Source organism: Odontesthes bonariensis, chromosome 8, assembly GCF_027942865.1.
Source record: "Odontesthes bonariensis isolate fOdoBon6 chromosome 8, fOdoBon6.hap1, whole genome shotgun sequence".
Lineage (NCBI taxonomy): Eukaryota > Metazoa > Chordata > Actinopteri > Atheriniformes > Atherinopsidae > Odontesthes > Odontesthes bonariensis.
The window spans coordinates 29467547-29488258 of NC_134513.1; the positions used below are offsets into that span (position 1 = coordinate 29467547).

The 20712-nt window shown below is 40.7% G+C and overlaps 1 protein-coding gene across 1 annotated transcript; it reads right to left on the reverse strand.

The window, feature by feature from the left end:
* Nucleotides 1–1084: 1084 nt before the first annotated feature.
* On the reverse strand, nt 1085–19983 carry LOC142385538 (uncharacterized). The gene is made up of 5 exons (XM_075472153.1): nt 19818–19983; nt 8470–8569; nt 7235–7933; nt 6230–7066; nt 1085–3743 (listed from the first exon to the last, which is right to left on the reverse strand). Exons 2-5 carry the CDS (start codon nt 8485–8487, stop codon nt 3366–3368), a joined length of 1932 nt encoding a protein of 643 aa, XP_075328268.1. The 5' UTR covers nt 8488–8569; nt 19818–19983; the 3' UTR covers nt 1085–3365.
* Nucleotides 19984–20712: the final 729 nt, after the last annotated feature.

Genomic DNA, 20712 nt, shown 5'->3' on the forward strand with positions numbered 1-20712 from the left:
TCCCTGTTCAAAAATGCTTCTATCCCGGGCTCATAAAATTACTTTATGAAGAGTCTGATACTTACCAAGTGTGCAAAGGAGTTTTAGGAAACGATAAGAAATATGTAGTGACTGATAACCACCAGCTGTGTCGGGGCTCTCGGGCTAAATTAGGACATTTTGAGAACAACACACTCCCCAGTTAGTGTGTCCAGAGGAGGCTCAATAGATACGCACACTCCGTATCCGGGCTTTGTGCCTGTTGATGGGAAACATGCAACATCTTCAAGGTCACCAAAACAGGCAGATTCTACTTAATGAAAAGCCCCCCCACAGTAAGTCAGAGATTCTGGGAGATTTGGGATGAAGGATCCTCTCCAGATTGATGCATCATTCTGTCATTCTGATACGGACCTGGTTGACAATAAAATTTACTGAGTTCCACCCAGTCTGAAACATCATTATTTAGAAATAAGGATTCCAAATCTTCTGCTGTTTAACTTTGGGTCCCTTCAGATTCCTCTGAGAGTTCCCCACGCCTCGCTGTCAGCGCCGCCAGCTGGCTAACGAGCTAATTGACAGGTTTCCAGGTCACTGACAGCTGCTAAATGTTGATATCGGTTGCTGTCGGTGTTCAAACTGTTTGATAGTTACCTTGATGTGATACAACTCAACGACCAAGAGCTGCGCGGTGATAAATGTCGTTAAATATCCTTTAAAGACTCCGTGTCTGCATCCAGCTCGATGATGTTGTTTTCATGAATCAGGCGTTTCTGAGTGATGAAGAGGTCTCACTCTGAGTTATTTTCACGACCCGAGGAACGGAAGCTTGTTGGAACCAGGTGGAACCGTCAATATAAAGACATCCTTCTGCAAATACACGATCTTTGCTGCAAGACAGTGCCTTACGAGGGTCAAAAGTCACTCATTGAAAAGAGATATGGCGACGAGGAGGAAAGAATGACATGAAATAATGTAAAATTTTAAATATTTATGAATATAAAAAGACATTTATTCAAAGATTATGAAATAAAAAGAAAATTGAAAAGAAAAGAATAAAATGTAATATATTGAAATAAAATTTCTGAAAATAAAAGACAACCTGATGCAGGGATAGAACAAAGAAATCAAAATTATGACGAGAAAAAGGAATAAAATGAAAACAAATCAAAGGGAAATAAACAGAAATGTATTCAAATGAAGACGATCTGACAACAGAATATTAAAATGCATCAACTTAAAAATCATAGAATAGTCAGACTAAATAAAGATAAATACAAATAAAAAGGACAAATATGGTGCCATACAGTAAAAAACTTCTACTATCATTGTATGGATGTATTTACAGTAGATGTTATCATTAATATTGTTTCTAAATGTCATGGTGAGACTGTTTAGACTTTTAAGACAAAAAGGTTTTTTCCAGCCAGCACACACGCCCATGATGCACAGCGGTGGGTATTTAAAGCAAAAACTATTTAATTAGTATACTATGACAAAATGAATAAGAAATAAAAACAGAAAACAAACTCTTTGCCACTATCCTGGTGAAGTTATTTGTGACCCGCTCTGGCGAAATGAGTCGGAAGTCGCAACGTTCTATTTTGAGGTACGGGCAGATAACGTGAAAAAACAATGGATTAAAAAAAAATTTTTTTTAGCTAATTTCAAAGAATAGACATTAAAAAACAATCTCCCAAAGTTGTATAGTCCATATAATTGAGGAAAGGCACGTAAATGACAATTCAAATTGACTTGCAAGTTGTATTAAATGCGTTAAAATTTAACAGGTTGAAGAAATTCATCGACTCCTCTCCCGTTAACGTCTACCGTTCCTTTTACCTCTGAGGATTTCCCTTTACCTCTGAAACATCTCCATCTCTGCTCGCTTCATAAAACCAATCAAAATGCTTAAAAATGTACACACACAGTGACACAAAGGCCCACAATAGGCGGGAAGTCACGTTTCGAGTGACTGGTGCACGTGATTGGTCCAGCCATCACTCCTGTCAAACTAGCTATCTGTGTTGGTGTAGCCTAAACTAATCGTAGAAAGTCTCTCAATATTCGTCACTGTCAAAAAAGTCATTGTCTTATTACAATATTAGTATCGTGTAGTACTGTAGTATAGTGTAGCGTGTTGATCTGTGTTTTTGTTTTAAAATGTCATTCGCTAAAGAAAGTAGAGTCGCGAAAGCTTCAAACTCTCGTGGCGTCCAATTTTAGCTCTGCTGCTGGACAGCAAGACTTGCTAGCGCTAGTTACTGATTTTTTTTACTGAGGTGATATCTTCTATAGAAGAAAATGACAGCGATGTCGAAGACTCGGATATGGAAAAGGAGCAAGAATTCGCCACTCATGTGGAAGATGACGATGAAGTCATTGAGCAACCTGTGACTGATATTAATGAGGTGACGAGGGCTATGTCGAGCTGTGGAGCAGTGTGTGTGGGAACAAAAATAAATATTTTCTAATCATTTGGGCTTCAGTCTGGTTTAATACCATTTTATATGCGTACAAATAACTTTGGTAAAATTAAGCTTTAAGATAAAGAGTTTATTGCTTTACATTCACAGGATTTTGAAAGATATCAACAAAAAAACGGACAAAAAACTTTAAACGCGATTTTCTCAGGTTTTCAATCTAAAAAAAGGGTGGAAGATCATAAATCAAATGGCCATATTTTGAAAACCATCCAACGTATGACTTTGACTATGGTATCATTTTAAAGCTTATTTCCATTCTTTTCTTTTGATACCAAAATCTCAATTTTGATATTTGGGTCACTGTGACTCATTTTGCTGGATCAGGTCACATTTCATGTTAAATCCTGTCAACTTCTTTAGGTTTCTGCTCCATCACATCTGTGGACCTCTGCTCTGATCCATGCAGTCGAGTTTTTACCTGGTCCACCATCACAGACTCACTGCAGCACCCCAAGACTTACGGGGCCTCATCAGACCAAAGAATACAAAGACCATCAAAGACAGCACTTCAAATGTGACGTGAGCTGAGAAACGTTCAGGTAACATTGTTGAACTACTGACACCTAGTGGTCAGAGCTGGAGATAGCAGTCATCTCACTGGAACTCCAAACTGCATCTGTATACATTGTGTAATACGAGCGTTCTGCTGGGAAGAAGTCAGAAATGCTTCTTCCTGCAGTAATAAAACCGTTTCTGTCCATCCAGCTTTGCTTCCACATACTAATAGAAACAGTTTTTAATAATTTTGTTCTCACAGATTCTTGTTATTGTGGCACATTACAACTTTCAGAGGAAATGAATTCTGAACTGTGGCTTTTAAAGTTTGAAGTTTGGACCAGAAGAGGCTCTCTCTGTCCGTTCAGACGCAACGAGTGCGTTGCAGCCATTTCATGTTGGGAATTATTCCTGCTCTTGGTGATCCTGCTGATGTTTAGACAGAGCAGATGCTGAGACGAACACTGCAGCACACCGGTAACAGTGGAACAGTTCATATTCAGGGTGGGAGGGCTTATGAGCAGCGGACCGACTGGTGTCGCGGCCGAGCTGCTCCTCAGTGTGAACACGCTCATGAAGCGTGCGCTGACCTGCTGATGGGAAGCTTTTCTCACAGTGTCCACAGCTGAATGATTTCTGTCTGCGCTGGATTGTTTGGTGTCTTCTGAGGTCCGCTGCAGTGGTGAATGATGAGCCACCCTGCTGACAGCAGTCCTGTTCACCACTGGGACGGTGCCCACAGGACTCAGAACTGGCTCCATCTGAGCCGCTCTGCTTCTGAAGCTACAAAGACACAAAGACAGGGAAGGTCAGGGTTTCCTGCTGCTTTTTACAATGAACACACCGGCTCTGAACTCAACCAATACCACCAAAGAAGAAGATAGAAATCTGCCAATGTTGTAGGAAACTGAAAGCTAGGAGTTTAATTTCAGTCTAATATCTGGAGGTTAAAACTAGAAGTTGGGAGCATTCAGTTAGAAAACAGATTACAGTTTGATGCCTGATGAAGTCAAATTCCTTCTTAGCACAAAGAACAAATACTTTCCACAATTTTTCTGAGGAAATGTCCTGATTTCTGCACTTTGGGCTGTGTTTACTTTACTGATTTAGCTAAATGAAAACAAACTGTGGTGCTTCTGTTCTGTTAGTGCCAGTAATCTGGCATCGAAATCCTAAACCAAACCAAACGAGCAAACAGAGACCGCTTGAAGAGGTGTTTTAGTCGAGATCGAGAAATGAAAGCAGCACGGTCCAAAGAAGTCCAGGAATTTAGATACATCTCTAGGATGCTCTGGGATGCATCATCAGTGATCTTCCTGGGGTCATAGTTAGCTCCGACATGATCACCCGCTTGGTGGCGTCTGAGTGAATAACCAAGTCTGTCTGTCTAGTCTTGTCTGGGTGATGTGTTCAGGGACCTTTAACTGTTTTCCAAGGTCCACTTTCAGCTGCCAATCTGAGGCTGTGGACAGCCAACATGCATTTGTTTGCGGGCAGGATGGGGGCTTCTCTCCAGCCCTAAGAAAGGGGATGGGATTCTTCCTGGGGAGGTGTCTGCTAGAGAGAATAGCTGAGGTGACTGCTTCTGCAACTGCCTTCAACACCTGGGCCATTTGTTTATGGGCAGGAATGGGGCAAACATACAGAACAGATTCTTGATTTTAGACGTCAGTCAGTTCTAAACCTAGGAGCTGTGTTGCTCATTAGAGGTCAGCATAGGCATCAGAACCACATATTATCTTGATTTGTGTCTGTCCAGTTGCTGGATGTGGTCACTGAGTCCATTTGTAGTAACATCAACAACAGGAAACTCTTCAAACCATCATCACACCAGATAACATTCATTAGAACAGGAGAACATCCCAGCTCCTGGCAGAATACTCAAGCAGATGCAGGTGGACCTGGGGAAGCAGCTCAGATTTACTAAGGACATCAGAGAAAAGGCTTAGACTGGACGTTATGCTTTTTGCAAAAACATCGAAACAGGTGGACCTGGAGGATGGGGTTTAACTTGAAAGACCCAAAACCCTGTTTGACCCAAGGTACTATCACTGATGATGAATACAAGAGTATCAACAGATGCACGTTACAACCATGATAACCTTTCTTCGCCAGGGAATTCCAGCATTAGGATGGTGGATGACCATGAATAAACCAGGATCAACTGGAGGGAAAGCTGAAAGATGCATCCGGGTTGGAAGGGGCAGCAACTCAACCTGCAGCTTTTGTGTGGGAGGACGCAAACCTGCATTAAAAACTCCCAAAGAAACATAACCCAAAGAGAGGCCAAGAGGAGATGAAATTGAGCACCCCGAAATACAGATAAGCAGGCAACAATCCATGCGATCACACAAATTACATCAAAACAACTTAATGTATGTCACAAGATCTCCAAACACTCCCAAAGCCTGAAATCCACCAGGCCGAGATGGAATTGCAGGGAAAGGTGACATGAGGAGCCGTGTCGTATGAGGAAACATTTGAGCCGTGACAACATGACAAGGGGCGGAGCTACCAGCCACCAAACACCTCCGTCAGATGTGTTCCTATGGAACCCAGAACAGACCCAGCTGAGAAGAAGGAGCTGAAATGGTTACAGGAACTGAGGGCCGTGGTCCCGAGTTCCTGTATGTGTGAATGTGGGAAAAAACGACCCCGTTCCTGAAAAGGTTATAGGAACTGTAGAAGGTTCCTACAGTGGGAATGTGCCTAATGTTCCTGAATGCAGGTAGGATCTGTAGCAATTGGTTGTAAAGGGTTGGATAGAATTCAGAAAAAAAGAAAAAAGTTAAATAAAAAGACAGAGAGAGGTGGGATGTGGTCCAGAATATACAGAAGCTGGGGTTAACTCCTGGACCCGTTTGTTCTGTGACCCGACCTCGGATAAGCGGATGAAAATGGATTGATGGTTTGGATTGGCTATTTATGCTCCCTAACAAATTAATTATTGGTTTTATTTAGACTACACAGCTGTTTGGTCCCAACATGTTGAATTCTCTCCACCCAGTATCTGATAATGGTCTTCCTTTCACAATTAAACATGACCTTACTTATACTGTTGATTTCCTTTGGGTTTGATTTCGCCGAATATTTAAATGACATTGATCACTTCTGACATGGCTGTTTAAGGAGACACAACTCACTGAATATGTTAGGATTAAAAAAACTCCTACATCGCTGTCCTTCTCCAATGGGAGCCTCTTGCCTACTTGCTCAGTTAAATCCTAAACTCATCAGGAGATGGGAAAAGAAGTGTTTGATATACATACCTCACAGTGATTCTTCTTGGATCGTCTCTTTCTGCCGTGGCTTTGTTGGTGACTCTGAAAGCCACGTGGAGTCGTTAAATTTTCATCGCACTGGGAATCACTGCATGCTTGTGCTCCATTGCAGACAAGCTGATGTTTTTTTAAGGCAGAGAAGTAACCAAAGGACTTCCCACACTGTCCACAACTGAAATGTTTAACTCCACTGTGGTTACGTTGATGTGTTATTAAGGTACTTTTCTGAGTAAAAGCCTTCCCACACTGTCCACAAATGAAAGGTTTAACTCCACTGTGGATACGTTGATGTGTTATTAAGACACTTTTATCAGTAAAAGCCTTCCCACACTGTCCACAACTGAAAGGTTTAACTCCACTGTGGATACGTTGATGTGTTATTAAGGTACTTTTCTGAGTAAAAGCCTTCCCACACTGGTCACAACTGAAAGGTTTAACTCCACTGTGGATATGTTCATGTGATATTAAGGCACTTTTCTGACTAAAAGCCTTCCCACACTGTCCACAAATGAAAGGTTTAACTCCACTGTGGATACGTTGATGTGTTATTAAGACACTTTTATCAGTAAAAGCCTTCCCACACTGTCCACAACTGAAAGGTTTAACTCCACTGTGGATACGTTGATGTCTTATTAAGTCACTTTTATTAGTAAGAGCCTTCCCACACTGTCCACAACTGAAAGGTTTAACTCCACTGTGGCTACGTTGATGTGATATTAAGCCACTTTTATTAGTAAAAGCCTTCCCACACTGTCCACAAATGAAAGGTTTAACTCCACTGTGGATACGTTGATGTGTTATTAAGTCACTTTTCTGAGTAAAAGCCTTCCCACACTGTCCACAACTGGAAGGTTTAACTCCACTGTGGATACGTTGATGTCTTATTAAGTCACTTTTATCAGTAAAAGCCTTCCCACACTGTCCACAAATGAAAGGTTTAACTCCACTGTGGATACGTTGATGTCTTATTAAGTCACTTTTATCAGTGAAAGCCTTCCCACACTGTCCACAACTGAAAGGTTTAACTCCACTGTGGATACGTTGATGTGTTATTAAGCCACTTTTCTGAGTAAAAGCCTTCCCACACTGTCCACAACTGAAAGGTTTAACTCCACTGTGGATATGTTGATGTGTTATTAAGGCACTTTTCTGAGTAAAAGCCTTCCCACACTGTCCACAACTGAAAGGTTTAACTCCACTGTGGATATGTTGATGTGTTATTAAGGCACTTTTATTACGAAAAGCCTTCCCACACTGTCCACAACTGAAAGGTTTAACTCCACTGTGGATATGTTGATGTGTTATTAAGGTACTTTTCTGAGTAAAAGCCTTCCCACACTGTCCACAACTGAAAGGTTTAACTCCACTGTGGATACGTTGATGTGTTATTAAGTCACTTTTCTGAGTAAAAGCCTTCCCACACTGTCCACAAATAAAAGGTTTAACTCCACTGTGGATACGTTGATGTGTTATTAAGTCACATTTATCAGTAAAAGCCTTCCCACACTGTCCACAACTGAAAGGTTTAACTCCACTGTGGATACGTTGATGTGATATTAAGGCACTTTTCCGACTAAAAGCCTTCCCACACTGGTCACAGCTGTGTGGTTTCTCTCTGTTTGCTGTTTTTGACAGAGCTTCATCATTATCCTGAAGGGAATTAGGTTCCACTGTGTTTGGGCTTTTAAACTCCTAAAGAGAAAGAAAAAAAAAGAGACCATGAAGAACAAAGTTTATATGTATTTAGCATCTCAATAACATGAGCCAACTCCTTCTCACTGCTATTAGAAAGAAACACCTCTGTAATAACAGATCTATGAAACAAAATGACTGAAATTGACCAGACAAACATGGAAATATCCTGAGTTCATATATCTTTGGTAATATCTTTATATATATTATTACCTGATCCTGTAACAGAGTCAAACTGAATACTGAATGAATTTGTAGTTACACAGTGGGATACTGCACATATCTTCATTCAGATCTGCCATCAGGAGGATTCTGATGGAACCTACAACACTGAGGCAGGTAAACAACCTGTTAAATATTGATAACTGAAGATCATCCCATCAGAAACAGGGATATCGGAGCATCATGGGTTCATCCTTAACTCCGAAACCTAAACATTCTCCCTCTTCAGAGGTCTGTAGCACTAACACAGGTGACCGATATGTAATCGGCCAGAATACATTTTTGGGAACTATATCATAATGAAACCGTCTCACCTCTTCTGAAGAAGCCATTTTCCATCATTAGTGGTTGAGTTGAGAAAACAAAATGTCTGCCAACGTTCCTCCTTCGTCATCTGTTAATCCCACCGAGCACCTGTAGCATCAAATATTCATTAGCCCCCATCATTGTTTCATGTTCATCAGCCAAAACAGTATGTTGGACAAAGACAGTCTGGGAGAGGACCTTTAAGTTCAAGATCCTTTGGGACATATAAGATAAAGTGAAAAAGCACAGTCTCCATATTTTAAGGATAAAGTACATAAATCCATTACATTCCACTCAGTGGAGGTCAGGTTGTGGAGGGAACATGTCCAGTTGGGACCTCATATATTATCAACTGACCAGTCCACTCCCTTTATTGAGCTGTTAGCATTCCCCTGATGGACACGCAGTTCTCCATATAACACTGGTGTTAAGATCTACCGGTGAAACTAGAGTATCTGAGAAAGATGTTTCATAGGCGTTGTTTTTGGGGATCAAAGGTCAAAGAAGCAGCAAAGAAACAAAGTTAGTCCTTAGAATCATAAAAGTCCTCTTTCTGAACCGTAACAACAGAACAATCTCGTGTCAAATTAACTTTAGCCTGAAAAAAGTTATACATTAAACTATGACAAATTCTTATTTGGACAATTATTAGCTGATATTTCAGATTCATCAGTCCTCTGTTCAGAAGAAGGAGACGGAGGATGTACTCATCCTGCCCCCCCGCCCCCCCTCCTCCTGCCGCGGCTTGAAAAGGCAAACCGGATGGACCAACTGGAAAACAGGCTCACGGCTGACGGTTGTGTCATGTAAAATACTTTGTGCAATTATTTGTAAATAAATTATGTCGTTAGGAATTTGCTGTTGTTTCATTCACTGGAAGAGGCTTTGAGTATTAAGCGCTATATAAAACCGATCTATTATTATGGGTGCCAATGCCGAAGGCATTAGACACACATATTATTCCTGTGCTGGACTATTACTCTTCTGTTTCCGTCATGAATTTCGGTTAGCTACTAGTCTAGCAGCGAGCTCAACAAGTGTCAAAATGGCCTTTTTTAGAGGCCTTATAACTCAGCCATAAACCATAACAAAGACCTCATTCAAAGTTTATATGTGACAGGAGACTCTCGGCTTTAACTGAACCAAAGGGTTTCAAAATTCAGGTGAAAAATTATTTTAAAACTGCCGTCTCTTGGGGCGCTGACGGTTCAAGAATTATTTGGATACAACTTTTTACTTTGCAACAGTGACCATTTGTTCGAGGCTGAAGGCAAAATTATAGTAATTTTAAGAAGCCATAGTGTGTGCACATATGTCAGTTTGCTCTCTGTCTAACACAGACAGCTGGTTCCGTCTCCGTAGCAACGCATTAGGAGCCTGCTCTGTTCTAAGACTGCTTATGAGAGCAGAGCCAAGATGGATGCCCTGTTATAACAGCTTCATGTTATAAATCTGATATGCGTTTCTCCTTTAAACTGATAGTGAGGGGAAGTTTGAAAATACCCACAATGCAATGGGAAAATGCATTGAAAAGCACTTACCGAGGCCATTTTGAAAATGCCATAAAAGCTCTATTTTAAACAGGACCTTGATAAAAATGACATAACTGTCTTCATCATACCTGTCTTAGAAATTTTGGGCCTCAATCGATATAAAAGCACTTTTTTGGCACAAAAATGCCAAAAACTGCCCCATTTTTGGAGGCCTCATAACTCAGCCATATGACATCAGAGAGACCTCATTAAAAGTTTATATGTGACAGGAGACTCTCAAATTTAACTGAACTAAAGGGTTTGTTGATAGGGCGGGCAGTAGATCGGCACCCATATAAATTTCTTCAGAAATTCTCTAGTTATTATTATTGTTGCATCCTGAAAGGTAACGATAATTCCCAAGTGTGTCCATTGAAGCACAATATTTCATAACAAACAAACAAAGGGTTACACAATACACTTAAAAGTCCTATAACTATATTCTAAGTACTATATCAGACTATAATGGTGAGAACACACCTATTGAAATACCAACTTCTGCAGCCTCATCAGCTATTATGTAAATAATCTTTCTCTTTGGCCGCCTTTTGGCCGGTAAGGTTCTAAGCAGCAGCATCATTGATGACAGTGCTACAAGGGCATTGTTTTCTTTTCCACTTTCCTCCTTTTAGAGTAGTTAGCGGTAACCTTCTCGTAGCAGCGACACCTCTGTGACGGAGAAAACTGCAACTACTGGCGCATCAATTCGCCCCACTATAAATGGCCGGAATGAAACCGTGACGTCATCAACACCGCTCACGCGAGCCATCGCAACAACCATGCTGGAAGCTTTGCGCTGTGTTAGCTGCCATCACCAGCTGGACATCTGCTGTGTGATTTAATGCAGAAACTGTTAAAATTGGCTTTGTTGTTTGACATTATGAATTCATATTCTGTATTTTACTAAATAATCTATGTTCCGAGTTTGTACTTTTCCACTGCTCATATAAACACAATGTATGTCCAAGACTTCAAGGTGACATAGTGGGACTAAATAACTGGGTTAGATGAAGAGTCTGGGAAAGCAGATGCACGCTTAAAGCGGACGCTTACTCTATTTTATTGATTTTATCGTGCTTTTTCCCCTTTTTTTCCCATATGAGCCTATCTGCGATAGCTTCTGGACACTTATAAATCTCTGGGATTAAAGTTTTTTTAACAGAAACAGCAACATTTTTTATAGTCCTTTATCTTCAGCGCTCCGTGCACTATAATAAATCATCCAATAATAATCCTCCCTGGAACCGTCTCGGTGCAAAACCAAAAAGTAAATCATGTCTCTACAAGTAGGAGGACGTATCACGTATCCTGATCCTCAAGGAACCTTATTTGTCTTTTTTGCAGACCATTTGTGTGGCCTTAATTTGATGTCTAAATAAGTGGTTTCTGCCCCGAGGGGTTTCCCTGCCGACAGATCACATGTTGACGCTGTGACGCTTTGCTTTGCGGTAAGACGTGTTGCATCACTTCCTGTTACCTTGCTTGTTCACTGTGGAATTTCTTGCTCCGCTTGGAGTACTGATAATCACTTTATTTCTATCTATAACTTACACAATTTTGCATAGTTAAACTCTATAGCTTACCATTCTGTTCTAACACACTCCTACAGATCTTCAATCTTTATTTTCACTTTTTAACGGTGTGTCTGGTTCTCTAGCGTAGCATGGCTACCGGTTCTCTTCCTCCTTCTGCTTTCACCTGCTCCGTGTGTCAGATGTTTAGTTACTCCTCTGCCTCCTTTAGCGATAATGGTACATGTAACAAATGTAGTCTGTTTGTAGTTTTGGAGGCGAGGTTATCTGAATTGGAAGCTCGGCTCTGCACTGTTGAAAATCAACCGATAGCGAGCCAGGTCCCTTTAGCCAGTGTGGAGCCACCTAGCGTAGCTAGCTCAATTAGCCTCCCCCTAGCAGAACCCGAGCAGCCGGGATCACAACGTGGCTGGGTGACTGTCAGGAAGAGGCATAGCTCTAAAGTAAAGTCCGTTGTTCACCATCGACCTGTCCGCGCTTCTAACAGATTTTCCCCACTCAGCGACACACCCGCTGAGGAAAAAACCCTGGTAATTGGCAGCTCCATAGTCAGAAACGTGGCATTAGAGGCACCAGCGGCCATAGTCAAATGCATTCCAGGGGCCAGAGCGGGCGACATAGAATCCTATTTAAAACTGCTGGCTAAGGATAAACGTAAATATGGTAAAATAGTTATTCACGTCGGCGTTAATGACACCCGGTTACGCCAATCGGAGGTCACTAAAATTAATGTTGCATCGGTGTGTAGTTTTGCCAAAACAATGTCGGACTCCGTAGTTTTCTCTGGACCCCTGCCAAATCTGACCAGTGATGACATGTTTAGTCGCATGAGAATAAGAATAATCCCAGGTTTCTTTTCAGCACTGTAGCCAGTCTGACTAAGAGTCCGAGCTCTGCTGAGCCAGTTATTCCTTTAACTCTCAGCAGTGATGATTTCATGAGCTTCTTTATTAATAAAATTGTTTCTATCAGAGAGAAGATTGATGGAGTCCTTCCCACTATTATCAGTGATGTATCATCAAGTACAGCAGCTTTAGAAGTATCTTTAGAACCTGATTTGTATTTAGACGGCTTCTGCCCAGTTGATCTCTCTGAACTAACAACAGCAATAGTCTCTTCTAAACCATCAACTTGTGTTTTAGACCCAATCCCAACCAGACTGTTCAAGGAGGTTTTCCCATTAATTGACACTTCCATATTGGATTTGATCAATCTGTCTTTGTTGACAGGATATGTACCTCAGACTTTTAAGGTTGCTGTAATTAAACCTTTACTTAAAAAACCTACTCTTGATTCAGAAGTGTTGGCTCATTATAGACCTATATCCAATCTCCCTTTTATGTCTAAAGTTCTTGAAAAAATAGTTGCAGCTCAGCTTTGTGATCATTTACACAGAAATAATTTGTTTGAAGAGTTTCAGTCAGGATTCAGAGTGCATCATAGCACAGAAACTGCACTGCTGAAAGTTACCAATGATCTCCTCTTAGCCTCTGATAGCGGACTTGTGTCTGTGCTTGTCCTGTTGGATCTCAGTGCTGCATTTGATACGGTCGATCACAGTATCTTATTACACAGACTTGAACATGTTATTGGGATTAAAGGAACTGCATTAGGCTGGTTTAAATCGTATTTATCTGATAGATTTCAGTTTGTTCTTGTAAATGAAGAATCTTCCTCACACACCAGAGTAAGTCATGGAGTTCCTCAGGGTTCTGTGCTTGGACCGATTCTTTTTACTTTATACATGCTTCCATTAGGTAACATTATTAGACAGCATGGCATAAATTTCCATTGCTATGCTGATGATACTCAGCTGTACTTATCTATAAAACCAGATGAAACCAATAGGTTGGTCAGACTACAAGCATGTCTTAAAGACATAAAGACCTGGATGACTCAGAACTGTCTGCTGCTAAATTCAGACAAAACTGAAGTCGTTATCTTTGGACCTGAGCGTTTCAGGGAGAAATTGTCTAGCTATATAGTTACTCTAGATGGTATTTCCTTGGCTTCTAGTTCTACAGTGAGGAACCTTGGAGTTATTTTTGACCAGAACTTATCATTTGACTCGCATATAAAACAGGTTTCTAGGACTGCCTTCTTTCATCTTCGTAATATTGTTAAAATCAGGAACATCTTGTCTCAGAGTGATGCAGAAAAACTAATTCATGCATTTGTTACTTCAAGATTGGACTACTGTAATTCTTTATTATTGGGCTGTCCCACATATTCTCTGAAAAGCCTTCAGTTGATCCAAAATGCTGCAGCCAGAGTTCTGATGAGAACTAACAGGAGAGATCATATTTCTCCAGTTTTAGCTTCTCTTCATTGGCTCCCTGTTAAATTCAGAATAGAATTTAAGATTCTTCTCCTTACATATAAAGCTCTTAATGACCGAGCTCCATCATATCTTAAAGATCTCATTGTAAGATATTTTCCTAACAGAGCACTTCGTTCCCAAACTGCAGGTTTACTTGAGGTTCCCAGAGTTTCTAAAAGTAGAATGGGAGGCAGAGCCTTCAGTTATCAGGCCCCTCTCTTGTGGAATAAGCTGCCAGTAAATGTCCGGGAAGCAGACACCCTTTCCACTTTTAAGACCAGGCTTAAAACTTTCCTTTTTTATAAAGCTTATAGTTAGGTCTGTTGAATCTGATAGTGTGTCTGCTAGTGTGTCTTGTCCTGCCTCCACCTCTGGCACCTTCTATACTTTCATTACCCCCTACCCGAACCAGGGTTTGAATCCCATTCCCGCTTATCTTACCTCTTTTATTTCTCCCCCTACCCGAACCAGGGTTTGCATCCCCACCCCGCTGTGACTGGTGTGCAGTTGGTGAGAGGCTGAGGTAGCTTGTGGCTGTAAATAAGATGGTTGTTGTGGTGTGAGGAGCAGATCTATATAGGGAGTATAGGGAATTACTCACTGAGTCTGGTCCTTTATTTATTTATTTTTTCGATAGCACAAGTTTCTTGTGTTTACCTTGAATAGGGATGGCTCAGGTAATCCTGAAACATCCCATAGTTAAGCTGCTATAGGCCTAGACTGCTGGGGGGCCTCATCTGTCACACCTTTCCTCACTTTACTCTCTTTATGTATATGTGACATTATTGTGGTCATTAACTCGTGTTTCCCTGTTCCAACAGATATCCTTTGAATGGTGTTACAGTGCCGCCGTCTGCCACTTTTTGCCCAAAATACCTCAGTTTTGTGCCGTTTTTGGATGTAGCAATCGGTCTAACCGAGAGAAGGGAAAGGGTTACTATCGAGTACCAAAGGTAATCGCCCATAGAGGTGAGAAATGGAAAAAAACTCACAGAACAACGCCGCAAAAAGTGGATAGTTAACCTACGTTTACAGACTGGAGGGGCTGAATCTGCAAATGCTCGTGTCTGCGGTGACCACTTCGTCAAAGGTATGTGCGAAATCTAACTGTTTAGTAGTAGTGCAGTAAACTATTATGTTGTTAAATGCCAATCAACAGTAATGTAATACGGGCTACGTTTGGGCTTTGTTTTGAAGGCTGCCCCAGCGCGTTGCTGGCTACTGAGTCGGTGGACTGGGCTCCGACGGTCAAGCTGGGTTACCAAAACACAGAGCTAAGGCACCGCCATCGGTGTTTCATGCGATCTCTGAGAGTGGTTGATCTAAACAAAACAAATTTGTCACAATCTTCACGTTTCAGTAGTATCCACGAAGTGCTTAAGTGCTAACAGGGCACATTAGCTCCCAAGTGAAATCAAAACGAAAGAAATGAAAGAAAAGTGACATGAGCGCAGGAGATAATTCGGCCGGTGGCAGTGCAGAATCTAATTTTGTGCCAAAACATAAATCATCCTCCATTATTTGGAGGTATTTTGGATTTAGAAAGGATGATGTCGACCAGAGCGAGGTGTTGTGCAGGTCGTGCTTGGCGAAAATTGCGACGAAGCAAGGGAACACAACCAACTTGTTTCACCACTTGAAAAAACACCACCGTGTGCTGCACGATGAGTGTATGACACTGAAAGAAACATTGGGGACCTCTCAGTCATCCCTTAAGAGGCCCAAGCAAACTATGCTTGATGGCAGTGAGTTCTAATCAATAAAACTGCACTCTTTTGTTTTATGATGTTTTTATTTTTCTGAAAAATGCTTGGTTTTCACCGAACCCGTAGTCATATCGTATCGTATCGATATCGAGATATCTGGCATGAATATCGAGATATGAAATTTTGTCCATATCGTTCAGCCCTACTTCCCACCACACAGAGGAGCTCTTCTACCCCTGCACATGGGAGGAAACAGGACTGGACATCCGTGAATGGGAAGGTTAACAACAAACCTCCAAAACATCCGAGTGTGGAACTGCAGAACAGATTTGCTCCACTATCGAAGGACTCTGGATCTCTATTGGATGACCATCCATCCCAAAGCAGCAAGGCAAGGACTGAAAACCTGTCAGAAAGTAAAAGGCCACAGGGAAAGCTAAAGGTCAGAGGAGGAGAGCAAAGATTCTGCAGGGTGTTGGCTCTGAATAATAGGCTTTTATCGGCAGGTGCTGACCACTCAGTGCATTTTATTCATCATTTTAACATTTTTTAGGAACGCAGGCATCTTTTTAAGGCAAATGGATTTAATTTGAACAAGACAGGGGTGAAACTGTTCACCTCCAACTTATTTTACTTCCTACGTCATCCATCTGTGCTCGGTGCCAAGACTGAGATAAACCTGGAGTTATCTCATAGAGAGGAACAAACAAAGCCCAGCAGAAACCTTGAGGAGGAACTCCATCTGCCCCCACCAGATAAACTGAAACTTGGTTAGAGCAAAATAACAGAGCTGCTGTTCTCATTGAGTCAACCCCTCCTGGTTACAGCTTTATCAGCGAGGCCAGAGTGAGCAGGAGAGGAGGAGGGGGGGCGGTCTCATTTAATGAATCATTTCAATGGAAGCAGTTATCTCCTGGAAGTTTTCAGTCTTTTGAATATGTGGCTGTACAGCTGAAGGCCTCATCTGTCTGATCATTCCTGTGTTTTCTTTGAGAGTACGATTTCACTGCACACAAATGTCTCAGCAGCAGTGATCTCTAAACGGTGTAGAACTGAAAACAGCAGTGAGATCTTTAACCAGGTCTTCTCTTTAACACCTGCCCTGTCCGGGGCTTCAGTCAATGAGCTCGTCAGTAGCTTCAATGCTAAAATGTTAAATGTTATGGATGCTATTGCTCCCATTAAGGTGAAGGTTATCTCTGGAAGGAAGAAGTCTCCATGGCCAAATTCCACACTGGTGAAAAATGGGAAAAGAGAGTGTCGGAAAGCTGAGCGCAGATGGAGAAAAACAAATCTCCAGGTTCATTCTAACATCTATAAAGAGAAACTTCACTCTTATAATTTACAACTGAGGAATGCAAGAAAGTCCTACTTCTCTGACATCATCACCAAAAACAGTCCTAATGCTTGGGGCTTATTGGCTACAGCTGACAGGCTAACAAACCCTCCTGTGTTAGTGGCAACTGAACTTCATTCCACCATGGCCTGCAGTGACTTTGCCAAATTCTTCACAGACAAAATCCAAAATGTTAGACAAGAAGTTGGTCCATCAGCAGCAGGTTCAGCATATGTACCGTCTCCACCGAAAACCCGTTTAAACACCGTGACACAGTTCCAAGCCATTAACAGCAAAGACCTGGAGGACATCTTACGCCAGCTGAACTCCTCCTCTTGCTGCTTAGTCATCAATTAGACATCAATTTTGAGATTTTGGGCCAGTCTACTGCTTAGACATGTGTTCTTTCAACCTGCTATAAAGAAAACGTTGAAAACATTAATTAAAATGTTTATTTTATTAGATTTTGTTTACTTGCTATAGCATGTTTCGCCCGAATTTACCAAAAAGTCAGCATTCCTACGCGCCATGCCGAGCCTCGTCTATTTACTGAAGTCTGTCATAGCCGGAAAGCTCCTGCACAATGATATGTCACCCAAATAATGGCACTTCCTTTCTATCAGTAACCAATCAGGAATGTCTAAAGGCAGATTTATAGCTAATGACCAAATCTCATTGGCTACTGCTAGTTTCTGCTAACGGGATTCGCTCAGACGCATCACGTGGTGGACTCTGACGCTCTGAAAATGCCCCATAACACCGCAACTTTCAAAGAAAAGAAAGCAACAATTGTGCTTTGCAAGATGCAATAAAAGAAAATCTATCAGATCAGCTGATGAACCATCTGGGAGCAGCACAGCTGACCGTAAACTGTCGTTAGGAAACCGAGTTGATGACAGCGGCTGCTCATACATGTCGCTCTTTTATTGTATTGTATTGAGCTTGTGTTCTTTATTAATACGATTATTTTATTGTATATTAGTATTACTAAGGGCCTGAGCATTTATTCTGTTTTTGAGCAATTGTTTCTAATACAAATGTATTGAATTCCCCTATTTAATTATTTAAATGCCGTTTTCTCAAAATCAGTATTTTGTATTTTTCCAGTATCTCAGACTATGGAGCACCTACTAACACCAAACTTTCCAGTTATACACTTAGCAGTATTCTGAAGATATTTAAAGAAGGATTTGTAGATAAATCATTCCTGGCCAGATTTATGTGACATTATAATAAAAAAAATACGGCGAAAATCAATGTTTTTTAGGCTATGGAGAGTAGATTTTGATTTCCTAGTAAATGAAAGCAGATATTCTGAAATCCCTCTGTAATTTTCTTTTCATTCTGTGTGTAAACAAAATGAAAAAAGAATTTTGCACCAGCTTTATCATATCTTCAGATCTAGCTTCTGGAAATATATGCAAATTTAATGAGATAATGCCTAATTTGCATAATTAAACATACAAATTTATTTTTCATTTCTTCTTTTTTTCATACTTGTATAAATAATCAACTGAGGAAGTTTCATGGTGATATCTATTAATTTAAAATATTATCCTATTCACCTGTAGTGTCTCACCTTAAGTTGTTAATAAACCAGGTTTTGCTTTTGAGTCCGTGTCCAACCCACCACCTCTACAGACTCTGAGTGATCATTGGCCGGCACTTTAACAGCACCAGAGCTACATAGAGTTATTTAGTAGGTGAGTTTACAATGATAATGGAAGTTTAGTTTTGTACTAGAGCAATTATTATTCATTCATCTATTTATTTTAACATGCATATGATTGGGAGAGATACCAAAGTGCATAAATAATCTGAAAACAGCTTTTCAATGCAAGAATCACAGTGAAGAGATAAGAAGCAATAAAATGTCCAATAAAATAAATCCAGATGTTAAAAAAAGAAAACACGATGTCTAAGACGAGACATTCATACAAGTTGTTGCTGAAATAAGCTTTAACTGCTCTCTTAAAGAGCTAAAGTCAAACACACAAGCAGAGCGGTCAGAATATTTCCTCCTTTGATTGAAAAGCTGTTGGAACAAAAACAAATGTTCTACAAAGTGAGACTTTGTGATTTCCACCTGAAGCAGGACTGAGATCAGACAGTCAGACCATGTGACATGTGTTAAACTATCAGGATTTAACAGCAAGGCCAGACAGTCAGATGTCAGACAGTTTGTTAGCATCTTAAAGCAGTAAAGGTTAGCCTTTATCCTTTTAGAGATCAGATTAACACCACTTTAAACATTTAGCTGCTCTAAATATTTCTCCTCTGCCTCTTTTCACCAATTCTGAGTTAATAGTTATCATCAATATTTAGAATTGATCTCATTAAGCCATTGTATTATTGAACTAAATCATTGAACTGTTTAACTGCAGCAGATCTATGAAACAGTGAATATGCTCTGTGAACAAAGCAGCAAAGTGCTTTATAGAGAGCTTTAAATGAGTTTGATTTTTAGGAGATGAACAAAAAGACAGCTGCAGGGAGACTGAGTCATAACAAGATAAGTCAAGGTTTGTTTTTAAGGCGCATTTAAAAACAGCCACAGTGAGCAGAGCGCCGTACGAGTGGAACAATATATCAGCAGGAGAAGCAGCTTCTAACCCTGCAGATAAACTCTTATAGAGCAGAAACAGCAGAACATTGGATAGAAGGAGGGAAACAGAAATAAAATGCTGTTTGCAGCTAAAGAGATGCCACTCCACCAGATTAACAAACACTTTGGCTATATTAACCTCATTAAACACTTGTACTCGGAGACCTCCATCTTTATCAGAAACATGCCGATAATGGAAGGCTAACACAGCGCATTTATTGGCTTTGGCGGTGCTTTTAACACTGCTTCGTGTGGACCGTGTCGCTCCAAACAGGAAGACTGAACCGGAGCCGAACCGTCCTAACGATGAAGATGGAAAACTTACCTGCGGCGCTGCTTCAAAGCTCCATAAAAACCAAGAAGACAAAAGTCTCTGGTGGTCTTCTGCTCTTTAGACGTTTAGGCGTTCAACCCCCGCTGGCTCCTTTAAGCACAGAGCCAGTAAATGGAGGACGATACACATGAATCACACAGCGCAGATGGAGCAGCGCGCCAGCATTTAGTGACAACAGCTGCAGACACAACAACCACAGCGGAAGTGATGCACGGTTACTACAGCAACCACAAACAATACTGGCGTCACCCCTTTTTTTATATGATAAAGAACCCCGCCCCCCCAACAACACAGCAAAAACACCAGGGAACATCAGGCACCACAACAGAGCAGCAAGGCAAGACAATTCAATTCAATTAATTTTTATTTATATAGCGCCAAAAAGTCAAATTCAAGCCAATGTCAATGTGACATGTTTAAATAAATAAAAAATAAGAAAAAGAAAGAAAGGAATGCGGAAGTCACAGAGCCGCAGAGAGTTCCAAATGTTGTGATGACATATGAACATTTTTGCCTCAAATATAATCTGATCATCAATCGAAACTTGTTTGTATCCATAATAAAAGCCATCCCTAAACCTACTTTACATTTAATTCAAGGGATTGTTTCCAACTCCACTCACATCACTCCTAATGTTCCACTTCTTCTTGTTGGAAATTGTCATTTTAAGACTATTAAGATTCCTTATAAAAACAATTAGAAAGATATTTGATGACATCACGCACCCTTTATTGTCATTTCGTAACTCCATTAAACAAAGTTTCTCCAAAGAAGACATATATTCATTGCGTTTTAAATATTTAAAATTCCCCATTAATCCCAAAGCAAAAGAAATTCACTTTAAATTCCTAAATGGTGTATATCCATCCGGAGAGCTACTGAGACG

Bases quoted from the DNA above. Each gene is read 5' to 3' on its own strand.
- LOC142385538 (XM_075472153.1), bottom strand. The intron at 7,067-7,234 runs GCTTTCACTGAT...CAGTGTGGGAAG, and splicing joins GTTGTGGACAGTGTGGGAAG to GCTTTTACTCAGAAAAGTGA. The intron at 3,744-6,229 runs GTATGTATATCA...GTGTCTTTGTAG, and splicing joins CCAAGAAGAATCACTGTGAG to CTTCAGAAGCAGAGCGGCTC.